The 13523-nt window shown below is 47.5% G+C and overlaps 1 protein-coding gene across 3 annotated transcripts in view; it reads left to right on the top strand.

The window, feature by feature from the left end:
• LOC103190096 (anion exchange protein 2) overlaps positions 1-12656 on the top strand; it is a 110471-nt gene extending 97815 nt beyond the window's left edge. For all 3 annotated transcript variants that reach the window (XM_042346913.1, XM_042346914.1, XM_007910751.2), the window contains 8 exons: positions 1179-1373; positions 3661-3870; positions 4837-4926; positions 5227-5393; positions 6450-6703; positions 9480-9649; positions 9935-10108; positions 11218-12656. In XM_042346913.1, coding sequence (XP_042202847.1) covers positions 1179-1373; positions 3661-3870; positions 4837-4926; positions 5227-5393; positions 6450-6703; positions 9480-9649; positions 9935-10108; positions 11218-11298 — 1341 coding nt within the window. In that variant the 3' untranslated portion in view covers positions 11299-12656. The remainder of the gene's footprint in view (positions 1-1178; positions 1374-3660; positions 3871-4836; positions 4927-5226; positions 5394-6449; positions 6704-9479; positions 9650-9934; positions 10109-11217) is intronic.
• The last annotated feature ends 867 nt before the right edge of the window (positions 12657-13523 follow it).

Genomic DNA, 13523 nt, shown 5'->3' with positions numbered 1-13523 from the left:
GAGTGTGTGCTTCCATTTATCTAATTAGCTTCAGTAATAATAATAATAATGCTAGTGCCTTTCACATCATCGAGAGTGACCAATTTTGTTGATTTATGGCATAAATCTATGCTGTTTTGTTATTTATATGATGATTTTGTTGGCCATCCAAAAAGTTGACTGTATTCGATAGAACACTGAAACGCTTCGCTGTTGGCCTTCATTTTGTAATTTAATGAGTCAGGAGCAGAAGGCAGGGGGTGAAATTGGCGAACAAAGGACCCAGAGGCTGACAGCATAAAAACAGGCACCGACCGCTTGGGTCCTGGATTGGCTGAGCTGAGCTGTGGTTCTGCCAGGAACCTGCAGGGGGTGGCACTGAGCCAGCGGCCGAAACATAGCTCGGCAGCGCCACCTGCGGGCACCTGTTACTAAAACAAGAGCCCACACAAACTGTTTCATTGGTGAAGGAGCAACAAATGGGGCGATTCTTTCTCAATGTATCCGGTTATTTTCTCATTTTTACTGAATTAGATAAATACTTGAAAAGGTGGATTATTAAAAGGGGTGGAGTCCTGTAGTGTAGTGGTTAGAGCGCTCGCCTCGCAAGCGAGAGGACCTGGGTTCAATTATCGGGCAGGGCGAAACATTAGACAAGTTTCCTTACTCCACACACCTCTGTTTACCTAGTAGTAAATAGGAACTCAGTTAGTCAGTTTTCGATCGATAATAATCCCTCCAAAAAAAGGATAATAATAATCCTTGCATTTGATATAGCGCTTTTCACGTCTTCTCGACGTCTCAAAGCGCTTCACAGAATAGACTGTAAAGTGAATTGACCGTATATTTGTGGGCGAAACGCGGCAGCCAATTGCGCACAGCAATGTCCCACAAACAGTCATGGATTGATAATGACCAATTTACTACTGTTTTGTTTGGAGGGATTATTATTAGGTGTGTGGAGTAAGGACACTTGCCCAAGGTTTCGCCCTGACCTGCCTGGAATTGAACCCAGGTGTCTCGCTTGCAAGGCGAGTGCTCTAACCACTGAGCTACAGGACTCCACATGGGGAGGGGGCAATGACCATCTTGGTGGCTGATGTGGAGAGAGCCATTAGGTGGATATGATGGGTGGCACTGGCAGTTTCTGTGCTGTAACATTCCTGGAACCTGCACTAATGACACTGTTCTCCTCTCAGTTCTGTGATGCCAACAAGTTGGACTACCTGACTGGGCGGGTGTGGATTGGATTCTGGCTGATCGCCATCGTGGTGATCATGGTGGCTCTCGAGGGCTCCTTCCTGGTCCGGTTTATCTCCAGGTTCACCCAGGAGATCTTCGCTCTGCTCATCTCAATCATCTTTATTTATGAGACCTTCTATAAACTTGTGTGGGTAAGGACTCTTCCCTTCACACTCTCTCCTCTGGAAGGGAAGCAATTTCCTTCACCAATGCCAGAATGTCTATGATTTGAAGAGTGCGTTAACCAATACGCTACACATCTTCGAGACATCTCAAAGCGGTTCACAGAATATACTGTAAAGTGAATTGATTGTGATATATATTTTGTGGGCGAAACATGGCAGCCATTTGCGCACAGTAGTGTCTCACAAACAGTCATGGGCTGAGGGAACAATTTTTTTTGAGGGATTATTACTCCCAGAAAGAGATCTGCCAATCAACTAATAACTGGGTTCCTATTTACTGCTGGCAAACAAGAGGTGTGCAGAGTAAGGAAACTTGCCTAAGGTTTCTCCCTGGGAATCGAACCCATGGCCCTCGCTTGAGATGTGAGCGCACTAAAACTGCGCTAAAGGACTCCATTGTCCCGAAATAGACAGCGCCTTGAGACGTCCTCCCGGCGTGAAAGGCGCCACACAAATGTAATTTTGTATTGTATTTACAGCATGAAAGCGGGCAAGTTTATCGCCCATCATGCCCCTCACTGCCTTTTCGAAATCAGCCTCTTATTAGTCCCAACAACAACTTGCATTTATATCGCGCCCCTCACGTAGGGTAGCATCCCAGAGCACTTGAGTGCTAGTAGTCCACTTTCCAGCTGTTGTCCATGTCCTTTCATGTCTCAAACAGAGCTGGGATTTCCAGCGGAACCAAAGCCAGCAGCCAATTACACACAGCAGCGTCCCACAAGCTGTCATGGCTTCAGTGAACAAATTATTATCATTTCATTTATTTTTTGAAGGGATTATTACCCCAGGAAAAATCGACTAACAACCGGGTTCCTACTTACTGCTGGTAAACAGAGTCGTGTGGAGTAAGGAAATTTGCCCAAGGTTTCGCCCAGCCTGGGAATCGAACCTGGGTCCTCTCACTTGCGAGGCAAGTGCTCTAACCACTGAGCTACAGGACTCCACATCCTACAAGGCGTTTATTGCATTTGATATCAATTGAAGAAGACTTGGAACGACTAGATAAGTCCAAGTCTTCTTCATTGGATTACCTGAGCTTGTCCTGGTTCAGATCCTGGTTCATTTCTCTCAACAAGCCCAAACCTCTCCTGCTTGACTCCTGTTATCACCTCCTCACCTCAGGCACTGACTGCACAGGTCCAGGGCAGCATTTCGGTGTCTTGTTTGGCCCTAAGTTGTGCTTCAAACCTTTCCTCCGTGCTCTCACTGGCTCTACTTTCTCTCACTCCCCACAACATCTCCTACGTCAACCTCTACTTTTCTCTGTTGGCTGCTGGAACCTCGTACCTTCATCGTGTCCATGCTTTACGCTATTGCCCTGCTCATCGGACTCCTAGGCTCTTCCCTGCATTAGCTGCAGACGATCTTGAACTGTGTAGCCCACGTCCACTCCCATTTTGCAGGTCTGTCAACCTGTGACGCTTGGCCCCACTAGCTCCCCACCCCCAACGGATTAAATTCAAAGTTCTCATCCTTGCAATCAAATCTGCAGCCTTAGCCCTATCCTACCTCTGTGTCTGCCCCCCCACAGCCCCCCCCACCCCCGTCCCGGTTTGGGCTCCCAATCAGTTATCATAGAATCATAGAATAATACAGCACAGAAGGAAGCCATTTAGCCTATTGTGTCTGTGCTGGCTTTTTGAAAAAAGCTATCCAAATCAATCCCATTCTCCCACTCTCTCCCCATAGCCCTGCAAACTTGTTCCTCCTAAATAATAATCTAATTAGTGTGAAGCCCCTTTGAGATGCCCTCCTAACGTAAAAAGGTGCTATGTAAATTATTATTTGCTCTGACGCTGACTCTTAGATCTTCCTATAATAATAATAATCCTTACATTTTGTAAAGCACCTTTTCATATCGTTATGACGTCTCAAAGCGCTTCACAGAATATAATGTAAAGTAGATTGATTATGTATTTTGTGAGCAGAATTCGGCAGCCAATTGCGCACAGCAGTGTCCCACAAACAGTTGTGTCATGAGTGACCACATTTATTTTTGAAGGGATTGTTACCCCCGGAAAGCAATCCGTCAATCGACTAACAACCGGGTTTCTACTTACTGCTAGATAAACAGAGGCGTGTGTGTGGAGTAAGGAAACTTGCCTAAGATTTCGCCCAGCCGGGAATCGAACCCGGGACTTCTCACTTGCGAGGCGAGTGCTCTAACCACTAGGCTACCAGACTCCATCACTCTTACTGGTTTCCCTCTGTGAGTGCAGATGTGCTAACTGTCGGACTCTTGTGTTTAAAGATTTTCAAAGACCATCCTCTCCAGGCCTGTTACCCTCAGAACATGACGGTGAACAGTGCTTTGGCACCATATAACTCCAGCGAGGTGGAGATCATCAAGGTGACGGGTCAACCTAACACAGCACTGCTGTCCCTCATGCTCATGGTGGGAACCTTCTTCATCGCCTTCTTCCTGAGGAAGTTCAAAAACAGCCGCTTCTTTCCTGGCTGGGTGAGTGTGGGGCGTTCAGGGTGAGGGGAATTCACAAGTTGAATAGTAGTAGTAATAATAATAATCCTTGCAAAGTACTACAGATCCTGGAAGCCTGAAAATAAAAGCAGACGCTGGGAATACTCAGCAGGTCAGGCAGCATCCATGGAGAAAGGAAAGTGAGTCAACGTTTCGGTTATATAACTACGTTGTTGTAATAAAATTACAACAACTTGCGTTTATACAGCGTCCTCCATGCATGGCAGCAACTCAGAGCACTTAACAGTGTGGAGCTTGACGCTGAGCCAGTGAGAGAGGGAAGGTAACCAAAGGTACAGTAGAAGAGGAAGGTCTTCAAATTAGAGCTAAGATAATTATAATAATCATTTGATACTGTACCTATAATGTCTAAGCTTCTCAAGCTACTTCACAGTTCATTGTCAGTTGTAGTAGAATAGATAATTTGTGGAGTCCTGTAGCATATTGGTTAGAGCTCTCACCTCACAAGCGAGAGGATTCGGGTTCAATTCCTGGCAGGGCAAACCCTTAGGTATGTTTCTTTGCTCCACATGCCTGTTTACCTAGCATTAAGCAGGAACCCGGTTGTTATTCGATTGCTGGATCACTTTCTGGAGGGAATCCCTTTTTTTAAAAAAAATTAAAACAATGTCGTCACTCATTCCACGAGTATTTGTGGGACGCTACTGTGCGCAATTGGCTGTCATGCTTCACCCAGAAAATATACAGTCAATTCACTTTACAGTATATTCTGTGAAGCGCTTTGAGACGTTGCAATGATGTGATAAGGCGCTATATCAAATGCATGGATTATTATTATTATCTTGTGTAAGAGTACTCCTTTGACTCAGCTGCAACTGAAGCTCGGGATCCATGGAAGGATTATTATTTGTTTTTCCGTGCGATTGGGGGGGGCGGAGTCTGAGGGGGAAATGATCATTTACCCATTGGGTTTTGATTGTGTTGTAGGTCCGTCGTGTGATTGGAGATTTTGGGGTGCCGATAGCTATCTTCCTCATGGTAATGATCAACTATTTCATCACAGACGTGTACACACAGGTCAGTAGGAGGGGCATGTCTGGGGGTTGGGGGGGAGACAGACTTGGGGGAGGGGCAGCGTGTCGGCTGGGGAAAGGATAGTGTGTCTGCTGGGGGGGGGAGGGGGGAGTGTTTGCATGGCTGCTGGGGGAGGGGTAGTATATCTACTGGGGGAGGGGGTGTTGATTTTGCTGCTGGAGGGGGAGCTGTCTTCTGAGGGAGGGGGTGTTAATGTGGCTGCTGGAAGGGAGGGAATGGGAGCCAGCCTCTAGGTTCGGGTCAATCCTCCTGGAAGCTCACCCCGTGCTCTTGACTTTACAGAAGCTGAGTGTTCCTCACGGTCTGTCGGTCACCTCACCTAATAAACGAGGCTGGTTTATCCACCCCCTGGGGAGGAACCGCGATTTCCCCATCTGGATGATGTTTGCCAGTGTCATCCCCGCTGTTCTGGTCTTCATTCTTATCTTCATGGAAACCATGATCACTACGTAAGCTCTTCACATTCCCTCCTCCTCCTCCAGCTTCTTTCTCTCTCCCCCCATCTTTCTCTCTCCCCCCATCTTTCTCTCTCCCCCCCATCTCTCTCTCTCTCCCCCATCTCTCTTTTTCCCTCCTCTCTATCTCTGCCTCCCTCTCTCTCTCCCCCCCCCCCCTCTCTCTCATGCCTCCCTCTCCTCCCTCTCTCTCAACCCCCCCTCTCCCCCCCACTCTCTCTCTCTCTCTCCCCCTCACTCTCCCCCTTCTCTCACTCTCTCGCCCCCCTTTCACCCTCTCTTGCCACCAGCTCGGAGAGGGAGTTACATTATGTGAGAGGGTTATAGTGATGTAGACTCCTGTAGTGTAGTGGTTAGAGCACTGGCTTCGCAAGCGAGAGGACCTGGATTTGATTCCTGGGCAGGGTGAAACCCTAGGCAAATGTCCTTGCTCCACATGCCTCTGTTACCAGCAGTAAGTAGGAACTCAGTTGTTACTCGATTGGCGAATCGCGTTTTCAGGTATAATAATCCCTCAAAAAAATCCCCCAAATAATTGGTGACTCAATCCATGACTGTTTGTGGGACACTGCTGTGTGGAATTGGCTGCCAAGTTTCACCCACAAAATATACAGTCAATTCTCTTTACACTATATTCTGTGAAGCTCCATGAGATGTCTCAAAGACACTTATGTAACTCGAGGATGTCTCAAAAGCACTTCAAAGGATTTACTGTACAATGTAGTGACTGTATTATGTAAGCTTTGTGGTACACCCCAAACCCTTCAGCTCCTTCTGTGTTTCCACCATCCACCCAAATCTCTTCACCTTCAGGTAGATGTCCATCGATTTATGTTTTGCCCACAAAATATGCAGTCACTCCACTTTACAGTATATCCTGTGAAGCGATTTGAGACGTCTCGAACACGTGATAAAGCGCTGTAACCAATACAGGGATTATTATTAGTATTGTGTACTCCGTGTGAGCTACACTGGCCCCACACTGTGTGAGCTACACTGGCCCCACGTGTGTGAGAGGGGGTTATGCTGATGTACTGATCTCTGTGGCAGGTTGATAATCAGTAAGAAGGAGCGGATGCTGGTAAAAGGCTCTGGCTTCCACCTGGACCTGTTACTGATCGTGATGACGGGGGGGGTGTCTGCTATCCTGGGGTTGCCGTGGCTCGCTGCGGCCACCGTGCGCACGGTCACCCACGTCAACGCCCTAACCGTCATGAGCAAGTCTGTGGCCCCCGGGGACAAGCCCAAGATCCAGGAGGTGAAGGAGCAGCGAGTGACTGGGCTGGTCGTCGCCATTCTAGTGGGTATGTGAAGCCCCCGGTGTGTCAGTGTGTGACCTCACACGCAGGGTTCTCTATGTGGGTGGGTGGGAGTGGGGCCATGCGCTGATGGGGGCAAGGGCTGGGAGACGCGACTGGAGGATGCAGAGAAGATTTATCATCAAAATGGAGTCCCATAGTGTAGTGGTTAACGCGCTCGCCTCGCAAACAAGAGGACCTGGGTTTGATTCACGAGCGGGGAGAAAACTTAGGCAAGTTTCCTTACTCCACAAGCCTCTGTTTACCAAACAGTAAGTAGGAACCCGCTTGTTAGTCGATTGTCAGATCACGTTTCTGGGGCTAATAATTCCTTTAAAATAGAAAAGATTGGTCACTCAATCTACAGGGGGAGAAAATTCCCAAACGGAATCTATCTGGTTAGAGTTAAGGAACAAAAAAGGAGCTGTTACACTGGGAGGCGTATACTATAGACCACCAAATAGTGGGAAGGAAATAGATGAGCAGATCTGCAAGCAGATCTCAGACAGATGCAAGGCCAATAGAGTCGCGATAATTGGGGACTTTAGCTATCCCAACATAGACTGGCAAAACAACAGCCCAAAGGGCAAGGAGGGGGAAATATTCCTAAAATGCACACAGGACAACTTTCTTGATCAGTACGTTTCCAGCTCAACGAGGAAGGAAGCAGTGCTGGATCTTGTTCTGGGGAAATGAAGTAGGACAAGTGGAGTAGGTTTCAGTGTGAAAAGAATCTGGGCAATAGTGATCATAACATCATTAGATTCAGAGTGCATATGGAAAGGGACAAGGAACCATCTAAGGTGAAGATACTCAACTGGAAGAGGGCAAATTTCAGTGAGTTAAAAAGGGACCGAGCCAAGGTGGACTGGAAAGAAAGATCGGCGGGTAAAACAACTAAAGAGCAGTGGGAAGTCTTCAAGGATGAGATAGCTCGGGAACAGAACAAATACATTCCCACAAAAGAGAAAAGTAGGGCATCCAAACCTCCCTGGGTGACGAAGGAAATTGTATCTAGAATGAAGCAGAAAAAGGAGGCATATGACAAATGTCAAACCCAAGATACAGAAGACAACCAAATAGAATATAGGAAGTGCAGATGAGGTTTGAAAAAGGAAATAAGAGGGGCAAAAAGTTTATACGAAAAAAGATTATCGGGTAACATTAAAGGGAATTCAAAAATATTTTACATATCAAGAAAAAAAGGCTAGTCAAAGGTAGGGTGGGGCCAATTAAGGACCAAGGGGGGAATCTTATTGTGGAGGCAGAGGCCGTGGCTGATGTGCTGAATGAGTACTTTGCATCTGTCTTCACAAAAGAAGTGGATGCACCAAATGCCGCAGTATCGGAGGAGAGGGTGGATAGAGGTATTGTAGTTGATGTAGTTTATGTGGACTTTCAAAAGGCGTTTGACAAAGTGCCACATGAAAGACTTGTAAGAAAGATAGAAGCCCACGGTATAAAAGGGACAGTGGCAGAGGATCCAGAACTCACTGGGAGACAGAAAGCAGAGAGTTGTGGTGAACGGCTGCTTTTCTGACTGGAGGGAAGTGTACAGTGGTGTCCCCCAGGGATCGGTATTAGGACCACTGCTCTTCTTAATATACATAAATGAACTGGACTTGGGTATAGGGAGCACCATTTCCAAGTTTGCGGACGACACAAAGTTAGGGAGGGGGTAAACAGTGAGAAGGATAGGAATCAACTGCAGGAAGACATAGACAGATGGTACAATGGGCGACACATGGCAGATGAGTTTCAATGTGGAGAAATGTGAGGTAATGCATTTTGGTAGAAAGAATGAGGGGAGGCAATATAGGCTGGTAATACAATCTTAAGGGGGTGAAGGAACAGAGAGACATTGGGGGTTCAGGTAAATGAATCCTTGAAGGTGGCAGGACAGGGAGATAAGGCTGTAAAAAGGGCATATGGGATACTGGCTTTATAAATAGGGGCATAGAGTACAAGAGTCAGGAGGTTATGATTAACCATATAAACACTGGTTAGGCCTCAGTTAGAATACTGCCCCAGTTCTGGGCACCGCACTATAGGAAGGATGTTAAGGCATTGGAAAGGGTACAGAGGAGATTTACGAGGATGGTACCAGGAATGAGGGACCGTGATGATGAGGAAAGGCTGGAGAGGTTAGGATTATTCTCATTGGAGCAGAGAAGGTTACGAGGACCTGATAGAGGTCTTCAAAATCATGAGGGGATTTGATAGATTAGAAAGGGAAAACCTGTTCCCACTGGTGGGTGTGTCGGTGACTCGAGGTCACAGATCCAAAATAGTCTCTAAAAGAAGCCGAGGGGAGGGGAGAAGACATGTTTTCACGCAGCGAGTTGTTCGAATCTGGAACACATTGCCTGAAAGGGCGGTCGAGGCCGATTCAATAACTACTTTTAAAAACGCGGTGGACGGGTATTTGAGGAGGACAGGTTTGCAGGTTATGGGGAAAGGGCCGGGAGTGGGATTGACATGAATTGCTCTATTCAAAGAGCCGCACAGACTCGATGGGCCGAAGGTCCTCTTTTTGCGCTGTACGATTCTATGATACAGCTGTTTGTGGGACGCTGCTGTGCGCAATTGGCTGCTGCGTTTCGCCCACAAAATATACAGTCAATTCTCTTTACAGTATATGCTGTAAAGCACTTTGAGACGTCTGAACGGTGTGATCAGGCGCTGTATCAATTGCAAGGATTATTATGTTATGATTATATATAAGTGCAAGAGAAGCACTTCCTGTGTCTGTTCTCACGATGCTGCCAATGCTCTTTTCCAGGCCTGTCCATTGTGATCGGAGATCTCCTGCGTCAGATCCCCTTGGCTGTGCTGTTCGGGATCTTCCTATACATGGGCGTCACCTCTCTCAATGGCATTGAGCTGTTTGAGCGGATCAAACTGCTGCTAATGCCTCCCAAGTACCATCCCGACCACAACTTTGTGAGGAAGGTGAGTGTCACAGGGAGTCCAGCTCATTAATAATAATACTTGCATTTGATATAGCGCCTTATCACACCAGTGAGACGTGTCAAAGCACTTCACAGGATATATACTGTAAAGTGAATTGACTATTTGTGGGCGAAACACGGCAGCCAATTGTGCACAGCAGTTTCCCACTATCAATCATGGATTGACCAAATTATTTTTTTTTAAGGAATTTTTCCATGTGGACATTGTATGTATGGACGTACACATATGTCCGAGTGTAACTGACGACGTACTTTCATTTCACAGGTGAAAACACTGCGAATGCACTTATTCACTTCCATCCAGATCTTCTGCCTGGGGATTCTGTGGGCCGTCATGTCCACCGTGGCCTCCCTCGGCTTCCCCTTCGTGCTCATTCTCACCGTCCCCCTCAAGTTGTTTGGACTGACCAGGATTTTTACTGAACGAGAGATGAAATGTGTAAGTGTCCTTCAGGTATTCACGTCCTTCGTCCCTCCCTCCCTCCCTCACTCCCTCCTTCCACTGACTTTCTGACTGACTCGGTCTTTCTGTCCTATATACTGTATATTACTGTAAACTGTCCAGGGCACTCACTGCTGATGACAGCACAGCCCGGCCCGGCTCATCAGCAGGACCTGGAAGGGCCGACCAGTCACTGGGGGCAGGGAATCCTCCCCCTCAGCTCCTGTTAACCCTGCAGCCAAAGCCCTAACTAACGGGGTGAATGGTCCTAGCTGGACAAGCAGCGGGAAAGTTTGTCAGACAGCGATATCAAAGGCAAACTATGTGGTTTTAAACTGTGGTTCTAACTCCTGCAGTTACTCCAACACACACTCTGGGGCCCCCAAGCCTTGGCTCTTGCCAACCTGTACTTTATACTCTCTCGAATTAGGTAAACAGGATGTGTCCCTCCAGGGAGAGAGAAAGAGAGAGAGAGAGCATTCCATTCCAACAATCTATCTTTGGGATTTCCATGTATAAATGGAAGGCATGGAATTCTCAGCTTGGTTTGGAGACTCTTAAGCAGGTGATGGATTTCCGCATGTGTCAGACACTCGGCTGACCAAAAAAAACGTGATCTGTACATTAATAATAACCCTTGTGTTTGATATAGGGCCTTTCAGTCCAGAAGGATATTTACTATGAAATGGAGTGACTATGTATTTGCAGGTGAACGCTGCAGCCCAATTGCACACAATAAAGTCCCAGAAACAGTCATGAAACAAATTATTGATTTATTCGGTGGATTGTTGGCCAAGACACTGGGAGAGATAAACTCCCTTCTCTTTTCGAGTTAGTGCCACAAGATTTTTAATGTCCACTTAAACGGTCAAAGATGGGACCTCACCTCCAAGAATGCAACATAACCCAGCCCTTCACCTAGTCTCTCCCCCCCCCCCCACCATACCTCTCCCAAATCCAACCCTCAGCTTGGGTACATACCCTCAACTGTCCTGTGCCTTGGCACTCCTTCCCAAAGCAAAAGGGGTTCTATAAATGTTGGTGTATTTACAACTTCTCCAAGTCAGAGACCAAGTGAACTCAGGGAATGGTTTGTGTCTTTGCAGCTTGATGCCCATGATGCTGAACCCACCTTCGATGAGCAAGAGGGTCTGGATGAGTACAATGAGCTGTCCATGCCGGTGTGAGCCAGCGAGCGGCCTTCCAGCAAGTTGCCAACACATCAGCGAGGGTTGAGTGGGGGTGAGAGGGAGGAGATTGAGGGTGAAACACTGGCTCAGTGCTGGCTTTGTACCTGTTTATGTCTGTCCCAACATTGGTAACTGGAGTTGAAGCTGACGTGAGCAGCTCCTCTCTCACAGCTGGTCAGGGGTTAGCTGCTGGCCAGGCACCCACAGCACTCGCTCCACGAGGGACTTTTATATTATGGTTAAGCAAAAGAAAAATTTGAGGAATAAGCCAGACATTGCATCACCCCAGCCAATGTCACTGACCCGAGGATATCCATCGATCATGGGAGAGGGAGGAAGAGTAAGGCAGATTTGGACATTAACTGAATAGATTGGCTAGATTGAGCGGTGGGTTACTTCCCATCAGTTGCTCTGAGCAATGCTGTTTGAAAGGATGTTCTGTAGCTGAAGTCACCTCTTCACACACATTCAACCTTTTTCTCCCACCATCGAAATGACTGGATGTTTCAGTCCTTCAGATCCCCTTCTCTCTTTCTGCCCGAACCCAACCCAAATGAGGAGCAGTCACCCAGCTTGGTACCAGCAAGGCATCGCCGATGGTGAAGATTAGCTCAGTTTAGGTGCAATCAAAAGTTCCAGCTGAGCCCTTGGATGGGACAGACTGATCTGTGGGCGTCTCGTGTTACAAAGTCAGTGCTCTCTCTCTCTCTCTCTCTCTCTTTCTCACCTTCCTGAAGACCAGAGGGGAGACCCAAGTGAACACTTCTTCCACTCTTGGAAGACGTTGATTCAGAATCACTTCGCAGCAATCTCAAGCACAACAAATTCCTGTTATATTTTGGACAAGAGGAAACAGGGAACATTTCCTGCTTGGCAATCAGATGTATATCGCTTGGGGCAATTGGCGAGGTAATCAGTATACCTCATCACCACAAAGAGATCCTCATTCTAGGCAAAGGTGCTTCACCCGACTTGCTGATGTGTGTGGAGGGGGTTGGGGGGTGCGGAGGAGAGAAGGGGAACAAATAAAGGGAATGAACCCGCTCCCCTTCCGCTCTCTCTCCCTCCCTCCCTACTCCATCCAGCACCCAACCCTCACTTGGCCACTGACGCATCCTGCCTGGCGACCGGAGATCATATTGGTAGAATAAACCCGGCCCTCTCTAGCGTGGCTCTGACACCGCACCCAACCCAGCGAGGTTTCAGAAACAATTTCTAGAAGCAATTGTCCCAACCATGAATGTGAACCAGAAATGGAGCGAGTGTGTTGACGTTGGTTGGGTCTTTGGGGACATGGTGGTATCTTGGCAACTAGCAGTGACTCTTGGTATCCACTTGTGATAAGGGGATATGACGTCTCTCTCTTCTCCCCCCTCCCCAATCCCTCTTCCCCCCCCCCCCCATCCTGTTATGAGGCCTCAGTCAGCCAATGGTAAATTGTATTAGTGGCTATGTTTCACAGGCTATCCTTTGTCCACTGAGGAGTCCAGCAGATCCTAGCAGCTATTATATATTTATACATAAACCAGTGTCAATGATGACCTTAGATTTCTAATTAAAGTGGAAAGTGATCTTTTTGTTATCCTGTATATTTGTATTGTAGCTTGTTTATGTGGAGTGTCGTGTAGTAAATCGTATTGTTGTGGTGGTGGGGAATGGGGGGGATTAAATGTGTCTAACAAATGAAGCGTGCCATTCAGTGTATGATACGGTAAGACTTGTGAAGATGTGCAATGCTTCTGTATGGCAGGACCACATGGGTAAGAATATTAATAATAATCCTTGCATTTGATGGAGCACCTTATCACGTTGTTGAGACATCTCAAAGTGCTTCACAGAATATATTGTAAAGTTTAATGACTGTATTTTGTGGGCGAAACGAGAGAGAGAGAGAGCTGCTCACTCACTAACCCCTCTCACCATCGTTGGCCGCACTTTCAGCCACTTCGCCCCAAAACTCTGGAACACTCTTCCTCAGTCCCTCCGCCTTACCCCACTTCTTCCCCATCTTCAGGCCGCACCTGAAGACCTTTTTGACCGTGCCTATGGTCACCTCTCTCTCCCCCCCCCCCCCCACCCCCACCAGAGGCATCATGCTCCATCACTGTCAAGTGCCCTGTGATGCTACCCTGTATGAGGGGCACTGCAGGGTAGCCCCAAGCCAGAACCCTCCTCCTCCCATTAGGCAGCGCTTGAGCCACAGGAGTATCTCACACTGTACA

The sequence above is a fragment of the Callorhinchus milii genome, unplaced genomic scaffold (genome assembly GCF_018977255.1).
Source record: "Callorhinchus milii isolate IMCB2004 unplaced genomic scaffold, IMCB_Cmil_1.0 Scaffold2, whole genome shotgun sequence".
Taxonomy (NCBI): domain Eukaryota; kingdom Metazoa; phylum Chordata; class Chondrichthyes; order Chimaeriformes; family Callorhinchidae; genus Callorhinchus; species Callorhinchus milii.
This window is presented reverse-complemented; position numbering and strand designations above follow the sequence as displayed.